The sequence below is a fragment of the Gymnoscopelus microlampas genome (genome assembly GCF_963454915.1).
Source record: "Gymnoscopelus microlampas genome assembly, chromosome: 21".
Lineage (NCBI taxonomy): Eukaryota > Metazoa > Chordata > Actinopteri > Myctophiformes > Myctophidae > Gymnoscopelus > Gymnoscopelus microlampas.
Window position 1 is genome coordinate 16,549,504 of NC_139958.1, and position 22,748 is coordinate 16,572,251.

Consider the following 22,748-nt stretch of genomic DNA (forward strand, 5'->3'; position numbering starts at 1 on the left):
CGGGTCCGCGGACCACCAGGGGTCCAGCCAAGTGGACCCTTACAAGTCTTTAACTCAGTCTCACTCTCTCTTTAGAGTGTAGTACAGGGTCCCACCGATAAGAAGTGTTATCAAATGGGGGTCTGTGGCCTAATACATATCAAACTGGGGGCCCTTGAAATTAAAATAGGTTGAGAATCACTGAACTAAACTGGAACCCAAAGGTAACAATACTCTTTTTGCTTGGTTTAACTCTGAATGTACAACATATTTGAACACTCAAGAGTTACCTACAAGGGCCATGTGGACCGATGCTGGTCCTCGGACCCAAACGTTGAGAACCAGGGCACTCAGCACATTCTGATGGAAAACATGTAATGGATTTAAGTTCTCAGTCACCATGACTGATTTCAGTCATTTGGAATCCATAGAAGCCAGCATGTCTTCTATGGAAGCATGTTGCGCAGCGAAAATAGCAGATGTACAAGCTCACAACACGTCGCAGCGCGACGTGTTGTGAGCTTGTGGATAGGCTATTTCCGGTTAGTTATTTATTTTATGATCAAAGAGTATTTGAAGTGATCAAACTAGCAATAGAATAGATGTTTAGAAGCACATTCCATGAAACATGAATGGTCTCAGAAATGTCATAAAAGCAAAGGTTAAAGCCTCAATCTGTGATTTCTTCAACTGGTTGGCTGCATGTAGAACAGCAGCAACATAAGGTTTAGAATGATGATACCTAAACCTCCTCATTAAACTTTCAGCCAAGAGATTTTATTTTTGCTTTATTCCATGGGAATAAAAGACATGAACGTGTTGTTCCTCTGAGGGAGCTGCGATGATTTGCTTAACTGCTTTGGTGAACTACTACCACAAAAAGGTGTCATAATATGTGAAACTGAAAAACATAATCACATGTGCCATTTTTATAACGTCTAATGTGTTAGGAACAATTTATGAGCACCCACAATAATATAAAGCAGTCAAGACAAAACAGCTAGCTAATACAAAAAAAAGAAATGACAAAGTTGACATAACATTTTTATTTTTCCAACCTTGTTGGAAATCTCAGTGTCACCTGTGTCACCTGAGTGTCACCTCAGTGTCACCTGATAAAAACATTAACCATTTAAGCCCCAATTTAAACTTTTAGCCATTTGAAAATAGCAGATCTACAAGCTCACAACGCATCATTGACACATGTAGCTTGTAGATCTACCATTAAAACATTTGTGAAAACCTCAAAAACAAATTCTGCCATGTCCTTTGCAGTCATATTGGATCTTTCTGATCACCGTGGGCTCTTGTACTATGATGCTTACATGAAAGGCACAACATTTGAGTGAAAATTTCTCATGGTGTCTATGAAGTGGAAAGGGTCTTCACAGCACATGAAGACTCATCACCATCTTCAGGCCAGGTGAGATGCTCCTGATAGAAGGCTATGACAATCTGTGGGCACTTAACATTGGCCACTTTGGAAGGCACCAGGTCAGCGTCATCACATCCCTTCCACTTCATCAGGAACATTAGCTCTCCAGACGAATCAGTGGCTCCAAAGATCTTCTCTGGTTCTAGCCCTCTCTCAAAGCCACGTGCATCATGGACCCCATCCCCCGTCTTTTTGTCCTTACTCTGCGTGCTCTTCTCGTCATCCGTTTTGTTCCTCTTGGGACGACTGGCGTCTTGGGTCTCGTCAGCCAACTTTTTCCTCTTGGAACTACTGCCGTCTTTGGTGCGCCCTGAGGGGCCCGCGTCACTGCTGGCCCCTCCGCCACCACCGCTGCTTTTATTGTAAGTCTTCATGAACTCGCTAATGAGACCAGCACAGTCAACATTTTTCTCCGGTTCCCAGGTGTTTTGTTCCTCAGGGAATCCTTTCCACTTCAAGAAGAACTCAACTTTGCCTTTCACCACCCTCCTGTCCAGCACTTTCTCAACAACATACTCTTCCTCTTCCTCAGAGGAGGACGAAGACTGCTCTTTACGAGACTTCTTTCCCATGGTGATGGTGGCTGCTCAACACGCTGTGTATTACAGATAAACGCATAAGTGAGTGACAAATTAAACCTTATTGAATCTTGAATGGCAGTTCCATGTACAGGAAGTAGACAAACCTTTTCAGAGTAGACTGTTGAATGTAGATGTCAAAATCAGCTGCCACCTTGGTTTAGTGGAATGTATCAGTTTTTTTTTTTGGCCTGCAGTCCAACTGAACTGCTGATCAGACTTGATGTGTTTATTTGAGAGCAGCCACACCAACCCAGGTGTCAGCCATGATTTCTGACGAGCCACTCCACAGATCAGCAACCAATCAGACAACTGGTCTTGAGGGCAAGGGGCCGTCACATGTCATATACTCTGTGCATGCTTAGCACAGTGGGCACAAATTAAAGGCTGCAGGCCCTCTAAAAAAAAGGCTCATTTGTCATGAATAACCCATTTAATCCGGGAACGCATCAACAAATGTCTTCTGAAACAGGTTTCTGAAAAACGTATGTTGCTAAATATCAGTGGAGCTCCAACCTTTTCATGTCAAGGACCACACAAAATGTATTTGGCTGCCGACCCCCATCTCAAAATATTTAGTTCCAGGGATCCCCATCAGAAGCAAAGATTTGAGTTAAAAATGTTTGCTTAAAAAATATACATATATATACAAAGATTTGCACAAATGTTCAAAATGTTTTAAAAAAATAGCAGATCTACAAGCTCAACTGACTGAGTGCCACGCTATGAGCTTGTATCTGGATTTTTGAATAGCCAAAGAAATCTAAAAATGACACAGATGCCTTCCCGGATTGAATGGGATAAAGACCTGAGTTATTTTCTACCAACTACAGTATATACCACTGATGATGTACAATACCTACACTATGTCTGCCAATGTGTCTGGCTCTAGTGGACACAGTGGAATGCCAGAAACCTCTAAATATAAATGGTATATGTAAAAAATATGGAAATTACTTTTCTGCATTTGACCCAGCAACATGCTCCTCGGATTGATGTGTCTTGCTCAGGGACACTTCAACAATAAGCCTGGATTGGCACAAAATACTTTTGAGATGGGGGGTCCACATCCAAATATGTATCCTTTTGGGGGTCCTTCACATGAATAAGTTTGAGAACCACACTGCTCTAAGCCACTGCAGGGAGCCATGTTACAATGAGGGCTATTTTGTAGTGTACACTTCAACCAGTCTGCTTGGAAAATGCCTTAGAGTTCAAATGAATGGAGCAAATCTTGGCTGCAATCTGGCCACAATGGAGACACCTCTCATGTTTGCGCTGTCTCAGCTCCAAGTTAAACAGAGCACGTTTTCTTCCATATAAACACCAATTATTAATAGGGGCAGGATAGAGTTGTGATTATGTTGAGGAATTGATGGTTGATTTGAATCAGCCTGTAATTAGGATGATGAGGATGGGAATTGTTTGAAAAGTAAGCAGAATATAAACAGTGAATTTGGTTTGGAATGACCTCACAGATTTTATGACCAACAGACAGACAGACGCGCAAGCAGGTAGACGGATTAATGTAATGCCACAAAATGTCTTGTATAAACAAAGTAGATGTGAGTAAGTGAATACACATATATCTTGGCTACTGCATGAAAATGATAGTCTATCCTAATTTGTGGTTAATATGGGAGAGAATTCTGTTTTGGGAGTCTAGACTAGATAATTATCTCTGTGTAATATAGATACAGTATACACTAAAACTGCACTTATATTCTGAGGTTCATAGATTCTTAAGAGGTGCCCCTTAAACATTATAGACGAAATTGCAAATTTGGTGGGACCGCAGGTAATGTGCTCAGATAATCAAGTAAGGTTAGCATGCACAGACAAGACTTGAACTACCAGAGCTCATCAAGAGACCCACACACACACACACACACACACACACACACACACACACACACACACACACACACACACACACACACACACACACACACACACACACACACACACACACACACACACACACACACACACACACACACACACACTCCAACACATACCTCCTCTTCTATAATTATTCTTAATTATCTTTCTGCTACCCATACAGTAGCTGTATAGACTTTTTCCTCTGATATCTGCCCTGTGCACTAACTGCTGCGCTGCCTCTGGCAACTGAATTTCCCCCGTGGGATAATTACCTAATCTATCTACACACAAGCAGTTACACAAGACAGGCATGGCTTCTGAGAATGCCACACATATGAAACAATCAAACTTCCTGAGTGTGACAGTTGACTGTGTGTATTCACATCAGCTCACTGCAGCTATGCAATTTACAATTTAGGCACTTTGGTAGATGCTCTTATCCAGAGCGACTCACAAGTGTGAAATCGGAGTAAGCGTGAACCCTAGACGACAAACAACAAGGTAAATAGTCACATAAGTAGAGTGCAAAGAGAACAATGTAATCCCTCAAAGAAACTAGGATACCAGATAAACATCAGACCTAGCATCTGTCTAAACAAGATCTATCTAAATAACATTCCCTGCTGCTCCTAACCCATTCCTTAATTCTCTACTGGTCCAAGTAGTATTTCGAGCTTTGTTTTACCTTAAACTGTATAAATCTGCATCTTTATTTCCTAAACTGGCCACACATTTTGCTACTATACTGCTCTGATGACCATGACATTGGATGTGACAGATGATAGAGGGAAAAAGGAATAACAAACAGTGGAGAACAAAGAGACTATAGAGCCTGTGAATACTGGAGATACACAGAGAGAGGCAGGCGGTGAGGAAAGAGGTAAGGAGAGAGGTAGTCAGTCAGAAGGTAAGGAGGAGAGCCAGACTGCTATGTCAATTTGGCCGATATATCAACCATTATTTAACTTTTTGACGACATCAGTATTGCCAGTTATGCAGCCACTGTGTAATTTCAATAGGGCTTAAAGCAGCAATATGTACGTTTTTTTTAAATGAATAAATTGTGTCCAATCGGTATGGTAGAGTATGTTAATACAATAGAACTTATACAATTGGAGTGGTTGTATTTTGTCTCCCTGCTCTTCTATTGAGACATTTAGATCTAGACACAGGATCTGACACGAATTTTGACCTGATGGTCAAGATTCAATTTATCCCCATGAGCAAGCAGGCAGGCTCTATTAGCTCAATAGTACAAATGGCAGCACTTGCACAGGAAAAAGGGTTAAAATCCGGGGTAGACGAGGAAAGTTACATAGTGCTGCTTCAAGTGGTTAAATAAAATGTTCAGTTTGTGTGTTGTGTATGTGTTTAGTTGTTTCATGTATTTTCATGTATTGCATTTTAAAATAATATTTAAAAATGCAATACATGAAAAGAACAAGAAAACAAGTATATATTATATACTTAATTAAAAAAAATCTATCAAAAAGTTATGTACTAAAATGTCTTTTATCAAATGTACATTTTTCAAATTGATTAGAAGTGATTTTGCACTTTTGGACAAAACATAGGTCAAAACATTAGTACCACCATCTGTGGTATTGGGACTCTCCAAAATCGGGATTAGCATCGGACTCAAAAATCTGGCATCGGTCGGGCTCAAGTAAGGGGAGAGGTGTAGCTTGTAATGCAGCCTGTATTTGAGGTTTGGCCATGTGCACGGTAGGTCCCCTCTGCCTGACCCTGCCTACCATATTGAAAACCCATTCAGAACAAAATGTTGTACAGGATTTAACATGCTTGGCTTGTCTGACACTGTAAAATCACACTCCGATCACACTTTCAAAGCACTGCTGCTCTCCCCATTACAGTTTTCCATGGAAAACCAGCAGCCAAAATTCCAGAATTCCCAGTCGGAGTGTCAGGCCAGGAAGCACATGAGAGAGGGAGGGGGGGTATGTGAGAAGGAAAATGGTAGAAATAGATGCTACTATAGCTAAATAGAGTCTGAGAAGAAAGGAACTCCTGTTGTTCTGTCAACTACGTAATCCCCATTTCATACTTCAAGCTCCAATTTGCAACTTTCTTGTCCTACCCGGGATTCAAACCCGGGTCTCCCAACATTTCTACTGCTGAGCAATAACAGATATCCTGTTGGAGCAGAAGCTGAATTGTGCTTTGACCTGCATGCAGTACCACTTGTCAACCAGTAGTGGTCCCACCCGACCACAGGATACACATTTCTCAACAGAAGAGCAGAGTAGACCAAATACAACCACAGTTGTGTTAGTTATTGTATTAAGAAACTCTACCATTAGGCAGCCTGGGGCCTCACCTGGTAGAGCGCATCGAGACTCAGTCCTTGTGAAGCCCACCCGGGTTCAAATCCGACCAGGGGCCTTTTGGTGCATGCCCTTACCCATCTCTCTGTCCTGCAATTTCCTGTCCATCTCCTATACTCTACCATACAGCTTGATACAAATAAAAATGGATTCGAAAAAAATGTTATGGGCTGCAGCTTTAAAAAACATTTTTAACAATAGGAAAATTACATATAAATTGCCAATCTACAAGGTCACTTCTTGCAACATTGAAGAGTGGTTTCTTTTTCTTTTTAGTTTGCTAGAAAATGTTAAAAAATTAGAGATTTTTTGAACATTTTCATCTTTAATAACGACATGCCCCAAAATAGCGACGCCAGGTTGAAAGTGGCTATGGTAAACATGAGACGCTGGTGACCCAGCGGCGCAGTACAACTGCATTAAAAGTCAGCAGGGATTTTATGAGGGAAAACTCAGACCCTGTTCCAGACCTCAGTGTGTCAGTGGGAGGCGGCTATACGTTTAGTACTCAGACCCTGGTCCAGACCTCAGTGTGTCAATTGATATGTATTTGGCCGTGGACCCCCTTCTGAAAAAGTTTTGTGCCATGGAGCCCCAGAATAGAAGATTTGCCACTGCACTAGCATATTTCAAACAATCCTCAAGGACCACTCCACCTCCCCACATACAGTACATACTGTATATATTTAGCATATGAAAGAATATCACAGTCATTTCTACAGTGCATGTTTTTGTTATTAACATTAAACACTAATTATCTCAAAGCCCTCTGTGGTACATAAGCCAGTGATTCTCAGCCCTTTTCATTTCAAGGACCCCCAGTTTGATATGCATTAGAACACAGACCACCATTTGCTACAATTCTCTCTGCTACAAATTTGCTACAAATCTCAGGGACCCCAATCTACACTGGAAAATCCTCAGTGTTAATTTAACTCTGAGAGTGTACAAAATGGACCCACACGCCCAAATGGTCCGTTTGGTTCCATTTGTACACTCTCAGAGTTACAGACCCGTAAGGCTCCAATTGGACCCCCGGTGTTGAGAAGCAATGACATAAGTAAAACCATGCCATGCTCATACATTTACAGTAAGTCCATAATTAAGGAACTATTAACTTTCATATTAACCACGGACTTTGAAATAACACGTATCTAAAACACAACTGAAGAACAACGTAAAATGTCTTTACATTTTGTGCATTACGTGAGGAAAATGGTTATTAAGTGTCTGAGTATGCGAACAGTATAAGCACTAAGCACCCTGACACCCTGCGGTTAAGATTTTACAAGTTTCCTCTAGTCATCTGTGGTGCACTGACCAATACCTTTGGCATGATCTGGTGATGTCACTGTGTGTTACGGAGGTTACCATGGTGATGACCTCCATGTCGTGAGAGTGGGAGTCTATTCTAAGAGACTCCTGACTACCAGAGTGGGAGAGAGAGAGAGAGAAAGAGAGAGAGACTGAAGTGAGAGAGTCAAAGAGAGCCTAGAGGGAGATGTTGAGAGAAACAGTGGTAGAAAAAGAGAGAAAAGGAGAGGATGACAGAGAAGGAAATAATGACAGTTAGAGGTAGAGCAGGTATAGGGTGTAGTGGTGTGTGAGTTGATCTATATAGAGTATATACAGTATGTAAATCTGTATTATTTATATCTCACCATTGAAGCTAATTTTAACCTAACTTCATCTACCCAAGCACAAAATTATGTACAGTGTAGGTGCAAAGCTGTTCTCCCTTGTGTGCCCCTTGTGGGTGGCCATGGTACTACTGTGTGCATATAGGATAAAAGTCGTTAAAAAAAATACTGTCTCACTGCTTCATGTGCCAACTTCATTTCGAAATCATACAAGGATGTAGAGTACATAATAACAAATCACATGAGGACCACGTGAGCACCACTAAAGGCAGTTCGACCGCCTGCAAAAAGTTGCATCGTCAACGTTTCTAGATGCAGACCATGTTGACTCAATCCAAGATTTTTTAATTTCGAAGTACATTGTAATTGAGAATTGTAATTGTATTATTTACTGTTCTGTCCCTATCTGTATGCAGCTCAAACACATTGAATCGGCAGCAGGAGGCTTCGCACCGGTTGGTGTGGGCACTCGCCCGGCTGGCGCCTTGCTCCCAACTTTGAGATGCAATGTATTTGTGGTTTGCACGGCAGAAGAAACAGCTAAATGTTTCCTCTGACGATTAGGTTGTGGTCGGACTACCTGTCCTTTTTGGCTTGGCCTTCTGGTGATGACCTCTCAGCCAATCCTTCCTGGACATTTACACCTATGGCTTGAATTCACACATCACGTTTTTTGGGCCTTCTGATTCTTTCACTGCCAATGCCAATACTCACTTGCTGAGAAAAGTAGGTTCTCAATATTTTTCCATGAGCCTTACATTTTCCATTGAGTGTGTGTGTGTGTGTGTGTGTGTGTGTGTGTGTGTGTGTGTGTGTGTGTGTGTGTGTGTGTGTGTGTGTGTCACCGAGAGACAGAGAGAGAGAGACTTAACAAGAGCCACATGTTTGGCTGAGGGCACTCATCCAGCTCTGGTCTGACATACTGTTACACAGCACTGTGAGGGATGGAAACATGCAGAAGCACTTTACACCTCTGTTCAGTTGTATACATACACATCACCTATGTGTTCTCTATTCACACGTGCAATCAATTCCGCCTTTGGCTTATTTCATTTAAACTGCGGATGGCTTATTTTTAACGTGATGTACATCAGTGATGCTCAACCCCCAGATTGATACAGTATGCACTCACTTTTTTACAGGTTTTTATCTCTGGTACAGCAATCTACACTGTAAAATCCTCATTGTTAATTCAAGTCTGAGAGTGTATAAATGGAACCATATGGATCCATAAGGGTCCCTTTGGTTCCATTACAAATTTTGTCAGAGTTACAGACGCTTAAGGGTCTAATTGGTTTCAGAATATCAATCATTTAGCTGAGGACCTCCTGGAACCCCCTCGGGGACCCCTGGTCGTCTCCGGACCCCACGTTGAGAACCAGTGATGTATATGACTGAACAGCCTTGTTTTGTTTGTATAGTCTGGTCGATATAGCATAAAACAGTGCGCTCTGATGTCATTGTGTGTATACTCTGTTGCATCCTGTTTTGGGACTATTTCTTTGAGCCAGAGTAAAACGTTTATTTCAATGACGGCCCAAGGGAGCACTTGTGCCAAATGGATCATTGCTTGATGTGTTCGTCCAAGCATTTTATCAGAGGTTTTTGTTAAAGCCATCAGCATGGATAGAGTTCACCCTGTATACTGTGTATGAGGCTTCAGTTGTTTCACATAAGACTACTGTAGCTATAATGGGGTTGTCACTCGTGGTTGTGCAAAATCCTGTCACGTTAACAGTTCCCACACAGAAGCTCACAGTTCCCACACAGTTTGCTTATGAAAGAGGGTGACAACTGCATTCAACAACAGAAGAGACTACCTGAAAGTTTCAGGTGGTCTCTTACAAATAAGTTGTATTGATTAGGTGATTGGGTAACTGCAGTAACAGCAACAGTAACAGCAACTGCAACTACTAGTTGGCAATGTGATAGTACAGGACATACTGTATGACGCAATCACGCCGGCCGTAAGACATTTTCCACTTCTGAAAAATGGCGGACAGGAGAGGTACTGTACTCTGTGGTCGGAGATGGAAACACATTTGCTAATAAGTATTTGGCAGACAAAGTCATGCCTCCGGTTGTTATAATAGCGAGTGAAAATACTTGCGGCCATCTTTGGACTGTACAAAATTTTGCCATGGTTACAGGTGTTATTCGTGGCTGTCGTGTGACTGGCTAAGGGCATTGACTCACACACACTACACAGAACCTTGCACACAGCACCTTCAAGCACCTCAAGTGGGGTAAGACCAACGTAGAAAACTTTGCTATGTCTTACTATTACTGCTATCCTAATTACTGCTAGCTAATGTCTGTAGCTAGCAGTAAAACACAATGTAACAATAGAAATCTTGAATCTTTAACTGATAATCTTCTTTCTGTAATATTCAATATATTCAGTATTCAATCTCCTTAGTAAATATGCGTATCAATTCCAAACACTGACAGTAAGAATATAGCCATAGAAAACCACTGCTTATGTATGAAACACAAACATGAGTGTGACATGAGTGTGACACATGTGCATAAGAATACATGTGCGCACATGACACACTTCATTTACAGCTCTCCCCAGGGCCTGCTCTCTGTTCCAGTCATGTTCAAAACAGCCTCTGTCCAAGTTCTCTTTCCTAGAATCGTGAATCATTCTAGATGAGTCTCTAATCTGTACCACACTAATAACCAAGAAGTGTATGATTTCATCGTACTTTCCCACCCCCATCCCTCTCCAGCTCCTACTCCTCCGCTATCCCTCCAGCTCCCTTCCTGCCAAAGCTAGGACCCCCCTGGACTGGATCCAGCTGACACAGATGGAAGAAGTGGTGAGCACAGCAGAAAGAACGGAGAGAGAGAGAGAGAGAGAGAGAGAGAGAGAGAGAGAGAGAGAGAGAGAGAGAGAGAGAGAGAGAGAGAGAGAGAGAGAGAGAGAGAACGCTATGGCTTCATTGCAATGACAGACAATAGTTGCAACAAATTACAGCTGACTGAACTGGCCAGTCAATGATCAGACTAAAGTAAATGTATAACTACTGAGCCAAACGGAAAGACATTGAGAAGCTCATGTAAATGTGCATGTGCGCAAACGGTCACATGCACATTTATACATGGGGTAATTGTAATGCAGAGCTGTCTTATTCCTGGGCCTTCTCATATGGTCTCATTTTGTCACATTTGGCAGAGAGATGCTGTGATCTCATACATATATTCTGCAGATATCAGCACTATGTTCTCACTTGGCCCAGAACAATCAATTGTTATGGTACAAGGGACAGTTTTGAGGAAAAGAAAATCTGAGAAGCTCAGAAGAAGAAGAAGAAGAAGAAGAAGAAGAAGAAGAAGAAGAAGAAGAAAGGAAGCGATTAGGGATGTCCGATTTTATCGGCCTCCCGATATTATCGGCCGATATTAGCATAAAAATTGATATCGGGAAAATATCGGTATCGGTTTTTGAAAAAAAAAAAAATTTTTTTTTTTTTTTTTTTTTTTTTTGCTTTATAAATAAGTTACAGGAGTTCTTACTGTATATGGTGTGTGTGATATGAAATTTGAGCTTACCCTAATCACAATAATCCCCGCATATATCGGTATCGGTTGATATCGGTATCGGTAATTAAGAGTTGGACAATATCGGTATATCGGTTATCGGTAAAAAAGCCAATATCGGACAACCCTAGAAGCGATGTTTGGTCTTACCTTTCGACCTTCTTGGCCCAGCAGTCCAACCGGGCCAATAATCCCCGAGTCTCCCTGGAAGACAGAACAAGACTGTCAACATCTGCTAGCACACAATTAGGCCTGTCACAAGTTTTTAGTTGATGATGAATTGTCGTACAAATAATTGTGATAAACGATTTAATCGTGTTTTTGGCATTGAACATTGGACCAATATTACATTTCTGCTTCCCCTTTGTAAACAAAAACTTTACAGTGCAGATGTTCGACAAATAACTTAAATATACACAGAAATTACTGACAATGATCAGTACCAATAATCAAAATAAATAATGTGCTACGGCCAAAACTGGCCATCAGGTCAAAATCAATAATTTCATACCGATGTACAAGCTCACACTGTGTCGCAGTGCGATGTGGTGTGAGTGAGCTTGTTATTTTAATCATAGTAACAAGTGCATAGTTAAAGTGTCATGCTGCAGATACAGATTCACCGTCTCCTGTGCATGATATCAACTATAGACGTAAGTGTATGCAAAAATGATGGTGCCAGGTTGCCATAGCCTGGTAAACCACCCGGTCGTGGAATTCAATTTCATTTCAGGCTGCTGAATGAAAATGAAATTGAATTCCGCGACCGGGTGGTTTACCAGGCTACGGTTGCCAGAGAGAGGAGCAAAATGATACCTTCTCTCCTTTCGGTGCTGGTCCAGGAGACATGCCTGGATCTCCCTTTCTCCCCTAAACAAAAACACACAAAAATACTTCATGATTAAAATGACCTCAATCTTGACTAAGACTAATTACTGTACCTTATTGTCTTATTAGAATTATTTCCATCTGCCAATTTACCACTTTCAACCTGGTGTACATATGTTTGGGTACGTCATTATAGGCAATAAAAACATATTGAACTTCAATCTTTTTTAAGTTCACAATGCATTGCTTTGTGAGCTGGTAGATATGCTATTTTCACTATGTGTTGTACGACAAAGTATAGGGTTTAAGTGGTTAAATGCTAAACTGAGAGATGACAAGAAGGAAGGACTGACAGCAAAACCCTCGGTAGCTGTCAGATTGCTATTGGATAATCATGGAGTCAGTGTTACACAGTATGATGTCGAGGGGTTCTCCTATCAAACACACTACGTACGCTCCACCGTCAGGAAGGAACAATACCTGGGCTACTGCACATCAAAGCTGCGGGTCGGAAATTAAACACCACACACAGTACTACCTCCCTCTCTCCCCCCTGGACTCCTGCTGTTTACAACTTTGCTTCATTTATCCATGATGAAAGAGCGCCCCTGGACATCAAACACTTTAGGAATAATTCCTTCAACACACCTGCCCTGCAGAAGCAGTTCACTCAGAACCAGTGTTACCCAAACAATGTGTCGGGACCCTTTGTTTGGGTTCCGGATCCACTTCTATGGGCAGTTTTATTTTTCATTTTTGTTGTTTTCAAAAGAATTTCATATAAAAACTTTTAAGAAATAGTGAAAATAGCAGATCTATCAGAGCTTGTAGATTGGCTATTTTCAATTTGAAATAGGGCTTAAGGGTGCAGTCTCACCAAACTTTGATTCTGCCTATGAGGGCGAATTCTACCAATGCTTTTCAATGGGAACAGAGCGGTTTGCTGCCATTTGTGGATTTCCGCAAAAAAACCTGCACCGTTCCCATTGTAAAACATTGGCAGAATCCGCCCTCATAGGCAGAATTAAAGTTCGGTGTGACTGCCTAAGTTATTAATTCATAATGTAATTCTGTAAGGGCCCCGTTTGGGTCACGAGGAGACTCCAGATGTATCTTTTGGGTCTCGAGCTGAACATTTTGGGAACCACTGGCCTAAACCTCTGGTACAGGGCTCTGAGTTCAATGAGCCAATGTATACAGATGTTTTCTCTAACGGTCATTCCATGTCTTTCCATCAACAGTGCTCCATTATTATTCTGTTTGTTGTTTGGCTCAGTGTTATGTACAAATAAGCTGACATCATCACTCCAAGTGTTAAGTGCTTGTACAAGAATAAGGGCTGTCAGTGGTGCCAAAACCAATAATGTCACCATGTGAGATTGAGCTATTATTAAAGAGATCAGAACACCATTTCCCTTTTTCCATAAAATAATGAAATGGCAAACCGATTTATTATTCAGATCTTTGAATCTGTGTATGTTGAGCGTATATTGCTAAAGCTAATACATCCCAAACAGGACATCCAGATTACATAATAGGTGATCAAATAAGACAGTTATGTTTATTATACCAGTTGTGCAGAGAAAATCAGTAGTCATGTTTTTTCTTTTTCTTTTTTGTAACCTGGGAATGTAGGGAAGACATTTTGGGGTGAGCAGTGAGATTAACTGCAGCTTCAAAGTTTGTGTACGTATTTTTTATTACAAGCCTAAAATATAGGTGATGCTCCTCATTACCGGAGGCAGAGGATACTTGCTGAGGTATACATTCACTGAAGGAAATCAAATGAGAAACCCAGAGGATTTGTCTTGGGCAGGGTCATTCCCTGTTCACGCATTAAAATGAGACAGTTTTATTTGAGGTTCTCGGTTTCCATCTCCTGATGTGTTTCCCTGAAGCTCTGATAAATCACTTTGAATTCCCCTGGTCGCCTGTCCTCACTCAGTGGAAACTTCCAGCTGAGTCACTGATCCTCCTGTTTTATGTAAGCGTACATATACAGTTCTGTACTGCATGCATCCTGTTCTATGTTTTATACATATCGTTAGCCTGATAGCATAATTGCCTAAGTCATATTTCATGGGTTTTCAGGAAAGAAGAAATTAAAAATGTACTTTTGAACGTTTTTTGACTTATGCACAAGTTGTTTTACTTTTGCCTAAGTCATGTTTATCTGCCTTTATTTATATCTGCATAACTGTTAGGCTAACACTGCTGATTCATCCTGCCTTATTGCCTACGTTCACAGCCTATCAGCATGCATGTTACATTCAAAATCTTCTTTATAAGTCAAAAAGTTAACCTCATAGCATAATTGCATACGTCATTTTGGAATGTAACAAACATTCTGATAGGCTGAGGACAAAGGCAATAAGGCACAATGAAGCAGCAGTGTTAGGAGAGTAGAGGTAGGCAGAAATGTCAATTTGGCCAACACATTACTTAGGCAATTATGCTATGAGGCTAACGATATACAAAATGCATCCATTTATGTTTTATACATATCCGCATGGATCCTGCTTTATGTTTTACACAGTTTGTAAACACATGTATCCTTTTTTACAGTATATTTTATAAATATACACCTGCATCCTCTTTTGTTTTATATGCACCTGCATCCTGTTTAATGCTTTATATATTGTTGCTGTCGGGCAGAAACCTCCTATCTCCATGTTCTAACTTTTGTTTTTTCAAAAGATCAATCACCTACTTGATCATACAACGTCACACAAAAGCATCAAAAGTAGCAGATCTACAAGCTCGAAGTGTGGTGCAAAGCGACGCGTTATGAGCTTATCGATCTGCTACTTTTGCTACTTTTGAATTTGAATCCTGAAAAGTAACAGTTTTGGACAAATGATGTTTCCACCCGACAGAGACGATATCCAGCATATAAATGCATCCTGTTTTCTACATATACACACGCATCCTTAAGCATACTAACACATGCATGCAAGCACAGTGCACTGAATGGAGTGTTAATGACGTAAAGCCCTATATTTACATAATCATATTTATTTTATGAAATCTTTCGCCTATAATTACATGGTTATGCCAGGTTGAAAGTGGCTAAAATTATATAGCTGGGTCTACTTGGGCCACTTTTTACTTGTACTTGTACTTTTTACTGTACGTAGGACTGATCTAGAAGCTCACAACGCATCTTGAGCTTGCAGATCTGCTATTTTTGGCATTTTTTCCCGACAGAATATGGTTGCTGGGGGTTAAGTGGTTAAGTAGCACACATGCTAAAGTGATGCATCACTTCTATATAGCTGTTAAATAGCGTTACGGTTGCCAGATGTGAATCTAGATGACCCTCATTCTAAAAGCATAAAATTATATTACTGTTATCAGCTTTTATGCAGGGTCCATCTTACCTGGGACTTGTTGAAAACATCATGTCATTCGGGTTACAAGCAAGAGAACAACTTGACCCGCTCATTAAATGAAACGCCCAGACGGGTACATAAACAATTGGAAGGTTTGATGACTGGAAAAGCCACGGGGACTAGCCTGGCTCTTTAAAGAGACTCATATGTGGAACATACCTTGAGCCCAGGTGGGCCAGGTCGGCCCGGGTTGCCATGCGGACCGGCAGCGCCCTGTGGAAAAGGCAGAGAGGGGGTCAAAACATAATAAAATGCTCATCGAGATCCCAATCAATCTTCATATCGTCGCTGTCGGGTGGAAGAAACCTTGTATGTTTAAGACGTTTCAGGAAATTGGAAAAAAAGAACCTGTGTTCCAATGGATCCAATGTAGTTCTTATTAAGTCACAAGCTCTTGTTAATACTTACTATTGGTTGAATATTTATAAAACCCACACACACTTTCACTTTCGCTTTCCAAATTCTTCAAAAATAGTGAAAATAACCGATCTGGAAGCTTACAACGCGTCGGCTATTTTCGCTACTTTTGCTACACTCTTGATACAAGGTTTCTGCCCGACAGCAATGATATTGACATAGTACTGAGGTAGACTGCCACTATTCAGACTGAGGTTGGGGGCCAAGGCTGTCTGGAGAACCTCAGACTCCATGTTGCCCTAAAACCTCTTTTCTAAACATGAAGTGAGTGTAGTGAGGGTGGTTAGGGATTTGGGATTGGGGGGGCGAGGAGGGGGGGGGGGTTGCAGGAGTCAGAGTGTAGGAGCCTCCATCATATGGATGTGGTTTTGTTCCATCCTGTTGCCTCACATTGCACAGACTCCCTATGGCAGCCCTGGTAGTGTGTGTGTGTGTGTGTGTGTGTGTGTGTGTGTGTGTGTGTGTGTGTGTGTGTGTGTGTGTGTGTGTGTGTGTGCGTGCGTGCGTGCGTGCGTGTGTGTGTGTGTGTGTGTGTGTCTCTCTCTCTCTCTCTCTCTCTCACACGCACGCACGCACGCACGCGCATGCACACACAGAGGCACGTTACCCTGCCCCTACATCTTTTTGCCAGACATGTTAATAATGCAAATCAGCTCAATTAACATCTTGAATTACTCCACTAGTGTGTGTGTGTGTGTGTGTGTGTGTGTGTGTGCGCGCGCGTGCGTGCGTGCGTGCGCGTGTGTCTGCGTGCGTGTGTGCGTGCGTGCATGTGGGTGTGCGTGCGTGTGTGTGTTTCTATTCATACAAGTGAGGAAATGAAGCAAACTGACCCATGTCTACAGTCGTGGCATACTGGTAATGTGAACCCAGTCACCCCGTGAAACTGGTTTTCACACGGAGAGAAATGGTTTTGAGAGGCTCAATGACTCACAGGACTCCCTTCTAGGATCACTGGTTCTCAAAGTGGGGTCCGGGGGCCCCCAGGGGTCCTTGAGGGGTCTCCAGATGATCCCCACTCCCCAGCAAAATGAGGAACGGTGTAAACTGCCCTTATTTTGTTCGGCTGCCGTGTCAAGTGGTCAGATGGGTGGGCCGTGTGCACTTTCAGAACATGTTTATTTTAATGATCTATCAATCAATTGTGGGGGCTGGATCAATGGACCTAAGGTAGTATACTTCCTATTTATCAGTAACACAATGAAAACCTTTCTTGTACATAATTTGTTTTAACCCATTCAAGCCGAGAAAGCATCTGTGCAACCACTTTATCCATTATTTTATATTTTGGGCTATTCAACAATAGCAGATATACAAGCTCATAGCCGCGGCACCGAGTGCCGCGCTTTGAAAAATCTTGAACATTTGTGCAAATATTTGAATATATTTTTTAAAGGGAACATTTTTTACTCAAATCTTTGCTCCTGGGGTCCCTGGAACAAAATATTTTGATGGGGGCCCACGGCCAAATACATATCATTTTGGGTGGTCCTTGACATGAATAAGTTTGAGCACTACTGCAACATACGTTTTTCACAAACCTGATTTGTCAGGTCTAAATGGATTAATATGTTATATTATTAAAATCGTAGTGACTTGCCAATTATTTGGGGGCCCCACTTGCAATATCCTCAAGGCCCACTGGTGGGCCCCAGCCCACAGGTTGGAACCACTGGATTAGACAATAAAAAAACATGTCTCCTCCTCACAGAGAGATAAGGTACCTTTTCTGGTCTGATGACCTACATGTAGTAGAGGATCTGTCCATACTGTCCTCACCAACCTACTGTACTATACATCCAACTACATAATGACGGGCTTTGCAAGGCTACGTTCACACTGCCAGCCCAAATCAGATTTTTGGCCTATCCAGAGTGGAATCAGATTGGTTTGATCATGTCTGAACAGCAAAGACAGCTAATCAGATTTAAACCACATCATTGGTCCTACTCCTAAAGATCAGATTTGAGAAACAAATCAGATTTGCCTGCAGTCTGAACAAAGCCTAAGAGGACAACTCCACGTAACCTCCCTCTGAGGGAGGTTTTTCCTATCGCCCCTTGACCCTGTGACTGCCCTCCACGTGGCGGGACACCCCGGGCCGGGACCCCATTCGTCCCCCTAGAGAGGGTCAAGGTTCAACGCATGCCAGAGAAGGGCAAACAAAGAATCATGACCATGCTGAGAGTCGGGTCGGAGAGTTTCACCGAGGTGAGACAGAACACTTCAGTGAGCCACTGCGCTCATAGCAATTACGTCTCTGAAAACACCAGCTACTGTAACCAAACCCAAACTGGCCCAGTGACCACACAGAAAAGAGACATTGAGGTCTGTGTTGTTAGACATACTGGTGTGCACCAGTAGCTGACCGGATCGCACGTCAACCACATAATTGCAACATTCCTCGTTCGATTCCCAGCTCGAAACCTATGTTTCATGTCTTTCTCTGGCTCTGCCCTCACTCAATTTCCTGTCTCTCTACACACTGTCCTGTCTATAAAAAAAACTCATTCAATTCAATTCAATTGTATTATAGTACCAAATCACAAGTTGTATCAAGACACTTTACATATAGACCATATAGACTCGATGTTTTCCACCCTTGAGCAAGCATTTGGCGATAAGGAAAAACACCCCTTTAACAGGAAGAAACCTCAAGCAGAACCAGGCTCTCTAGGGTGGACAGCCATCTGCCTTGATCGTGTCGGGGGGATATACTGTATGTATCTACAAAAGAAAGGACAACATACAAGTTCTTTATAACACTTATGCTATGTTTGATTTATTCAGAGGAATTTCCTGATCTCCATTGAGAAACATTTTACTAATAGTGACAAAGGTTTCCTGATGTGACTCAGACAAACTCTTGTGTAGCCTGTCCCACACTGATTAGATTAAAAACTTGGATGAAAGTGATATTTTCACAAACTAAATATTTTTCTTTTTCTTCCAGCATACAGCTGCAATTCCTATGGGAGTTCCACGAGTCCAGACAGTGTTAAGGGAAGCTGCTGTTCCCCAAATATACTTCCACAAACTACACATTTTTGAATTATATGCTTCAAATTAAACTTGCGGTTGACCACAGTTTGGGCAGTGCTCTAGTACTCACTGCTGGCACATGACATTTCCTACAGCACATCGTAGCGCTGGCATGTTATGTCTGTCATGTCACTTTCTCATACAACAGGTGTCTAATTAGGGAATTGGAAGGCAGAGCACGGGCATGCAGCTGGCTGTGGGAAGGCTATCAAACCAGAAACCACCATCTTCTGATGCAGTGCGTCAACTATGGTCACTGTGGTAATAAAGGCTGCTAACTTTGTGAAATTCAGACTGATTCTAAAATGAGACAAAGTGGCCGCAATGCAAACAAATAATAGCTCCTAATGTTCTATGTTATGGCAGCCTGCATACGGCCCACTCTGGAGCATATAAATATCTGTTAAATCTATACTTACAATTGCACATGAAGACCATGTGTGCAGACGTAAGTAAAGAAAAACATATACTTTCCTGGTTGTTAAATGTGGACCATGTATGTATGCATGGCATCATGACCAATTTAGATTCCCACTTTGTGCAAAACATAGCATATATTTCATGCTAGATCATTTAACAAGTTATGCTATAAACATAGTCTGAAATTCCCCACTGACTTGTAAAGATAGAATGTATACAGCCGGCAATGCCCGGCATATAAACATAAAAGACATTCTGTGTGATGCTGTGCCAAATGACAGCATGGGGGGTAAATCCAGAGAGCATTAAGACCCCAAACCTTTTCTTAATTAACCTTTTATGCCCTATATACTTCATTGTACGACAAATAGCCAAAATAGCTGATATACTGTACAAGCTCACAACTCATCGCATTGTGAGCTTGTAGAAGTTTTTGCCTGTAGAGACTTTTGTTTGTTTAAAAGCCAAACGGCAAAGAGGCAAATATTTAATGAGCAAGTAATCCAAAGTATTACTTACACGGTTACTGTATACTGTAGTATTAACAGTTATAACTCAAATAGTGTCAAATGAAAATTACCATGGAAACTGTTGCTACAACTGTAATGTTATCCCGTACACGCATATGCATACTTTTAAAGCATAGTATTATAAAATAAAATACAATTTAATAAAATGTAATTAAATAAAATACAAAATTTGTCTGGCTTATTTTAATGGGCACCATCATTATTCAGCATGATTCAATAAAGATTCAATTCAAATAGAATATGGTTTGGATGTGATTGAGTCTTGCCAACTGCACGCTGGTACATTGTAAGAGATCTGCCAAACAGGGGGCTGCAAAAACAGAGACTTGGCGTGAGGTCTGTGTTTTTAATATCCTGGAGCATATTACAGTTATGTTCCATGGGAGACTGATCCATATACACAGCTTAGACTGGGGATTACACAGACCCTTAAAAAGCCGATCTGTCGCCATTGTGTTCACCAAAACAGACCCAACACTCTGACCTCAGTGGAATACCGGCAGTTCTCACAGCCAACCAAGTGTGTTCACCGATCCATCTGAGATTAAGTATTTTAGTACTTTATAACGCCATCTCCCTGAATGAACCGTCTGCTAATGCTTCAGGTTTGAGCTGCTAACAGACTCCAGCTGCTCTGAATTAGCTGTAAGTGTAGGTGAGTCGGCATAGAGGAGTTTCTGAGAGCCTATAGTCTTTATTATGCCTGAGGAACTGTTTGGTGGGAAGTGTGACGCATGATGGATGACGGCCTCTCTCACCCAAAAACAAAGGATCTTTTGACCCAGGGGCTCCAGACAGGCAGACAGGTCCAGTCAGAGAGAAAGATGGGCAAAATCCCAACATGGATACAGGCATAGTCATCACATTGTATCCACCCAGTGATGGAAGAATTGTACTCACTCACTCATGTTTTACTTAAGTAAAAGTACCAATACCCTATTGTAAAAAATAGTATGTTACAAGTAGTTCGGCAAGTTCGGCATTCAAAATGTACTTGAGTAAAAATACAAAAGTATTGGCGTCAAAATGTTTTCAAATGTATAAATCCTTTGAAAATAACAGATCAGTTGTGAGGTCGTAGATCGTCTATTTTAAAATTGCCAAAGTAGGCTATAGATATAGGTCTGAAGTGGTTTTGTAATCAAAATCTACAAAGTAACTAGTAACAAAAGCGTTTTAATAATTGCAGTGGAGTAAAAAGTACAAAATGTGCCTCTGAGATGTAGTGGAGTAGAAGTAAAAGTATTGAAAATTGGAAACACTCAAGTAAAGTAAAAAATACCTCAAACTTTTACTTAAGTACGGTACTTGAGTAAATGTACTTAGTTACTTTCCACCACTGGATACAGGCATAGTCATCACATTGTATCCACCTAACTTACCTAACCCTCTTTGCAAACAGTTTACAACCAGCGTCATAACACATGACCAGACAGTCTGTGACAACCTCAAAGCAGTCGTCATGGACACCAGACCTTGCCACACACCTTTATGTTGACAGAGGTTACCATGGCGACTGCATCTCACACTCACGTGTGTGGGATCAGAGGTGAAGGTTCAGAGTGGGGCTCGGGGGGTTCAATGGTGCCCTCTGTGTCGCGTTACAGTCTAGCGGTAATCCGCAGGCTGAACTTCCAGGAACTCCCTCTGTGACGAAAAAACCTGAGCGGGAGCGTGACTTTCTCATGTAGAACCAGGATAATGCTATATGGATCAGGCCATAGTATTTCACTATAGTCATTTATAGCGTTGTTGCTGACTAACTCTTCAAAAGTTAACAAGGCACAGCTGTCTGCAGGCCTGGTCCCATACAGGGAGGAATGCCGAACCTGCAGCGCAAAATTGGATTCCGACGTGATTATTTCAGCAATCAACAAGACAATCTCTTCAGCTAAATCAAAACCATACCTCTTTCATCTGGCCCTCAGGGGGCATTTTAGATCATGTGTGTGTGTGTGTCCGTCTGTGCAAGTGAGTAAAGCCTGAGTTATGCTTCCTCGTATGATGGTGTTGCATGCCGCAAATAGCCGATCTACAAGCTCACAGTGCGGTGCGTGTGCGACACACTGTGAGCTTGAAGATCGGCTATTTTCAGAAACGCCGATAAATCAGGCTTTCGTGTTCATGTGCCTAAGTGTTTGCTTGCGTATATGGCAACAGCAGTTAGAGCTGAGAAATGCTTTTGTTTATAGGAATGCTTCATTTGTGTCGCTCTCTCTTTATGTATTCCAAACAGGTCATAAACACACACAGGCACAAACGTCTGCGGTGAGAGATTAGCAGCACTATAGTATGTGCGTGTGCATATGTATTCACGTTTTACTGTGTTTGTGTGTGTTAACAGAACGAATGTGGGGTCAAAGTTAGACGTCGTCGGCATGTTTGGGAAGGACATCTGTAAATCAGCATCACCACCAAAATGTCTTTTCAAGTGTTTTCTTTATTGAGAGCATCTTGTTGTTTTACTGTGCCTTTTGTAAAGCAGTCACTTCCAGTGACAATGCCACAAGCAGTTCACCAGCTTGTTTGTTGTGGCTGACAAACACCACGTCTGCCCCACTGTAAATGTGGCTGGTTGGTACATATTGCCAATGAATGGAGAGAGGTTTGGATTTACAACATGGGCTTAGCAGACGTAAATGACATAACTCTCTCTCTCACACACACATGCTCACGCATGCACGCGCGCACGCACGCACGCGTGCGCGCGCG

At 41.7% G+C, this 22,748-nt stretch overlaps 2 protein-coding genes across 2 annotated transcripts in view; both read right to left on the reverse strand.

Annotated features, from left to right (window-relative positions):
- LOC311038230 (uncharacterized protein) overlaps positions 1 to 22,748 on the reverse strand; it is a 112,278-nt gene that overhangs the window by 60,753 nt on the left and 28,777 nt on the right. The window contains exons 5-7 of the mRNA XM_084047622.1: positions 15,787 to 15,840; positions 12,224 to 12,277; positions 11,558 to 11,611 (exon numbers count right to left, since the gene is read on the reverse strand). Coding sequence (XP_083903748.1) covers positions 11,558 to 11,611; positions 12,224 to 12,277; positions 15,787 to 15,840 — 162 coding nt within the window. The remainder of the gene's footprint in view (positions 1 to 11,557; positions 11,612 to 12,223; positions 12,278 to 15,786; positions 15,841 to 22,748) is intronic.
- Positions 1,345 to 1,986, reverse strand: LOC311037253 (chromobox protein homolog 5-like; the record flags this gene model as incomplete). The annotated part of the gene is made up of 1 exon (XM_084046376.1): positions 1,345 to 1,986. One exon carries the CDS (start codon positions 1,984 to 1,986, stop codon positions 1,345 to 1,347), a length of 642 nt encoding a protein of 213 aa, XP_083902502.1.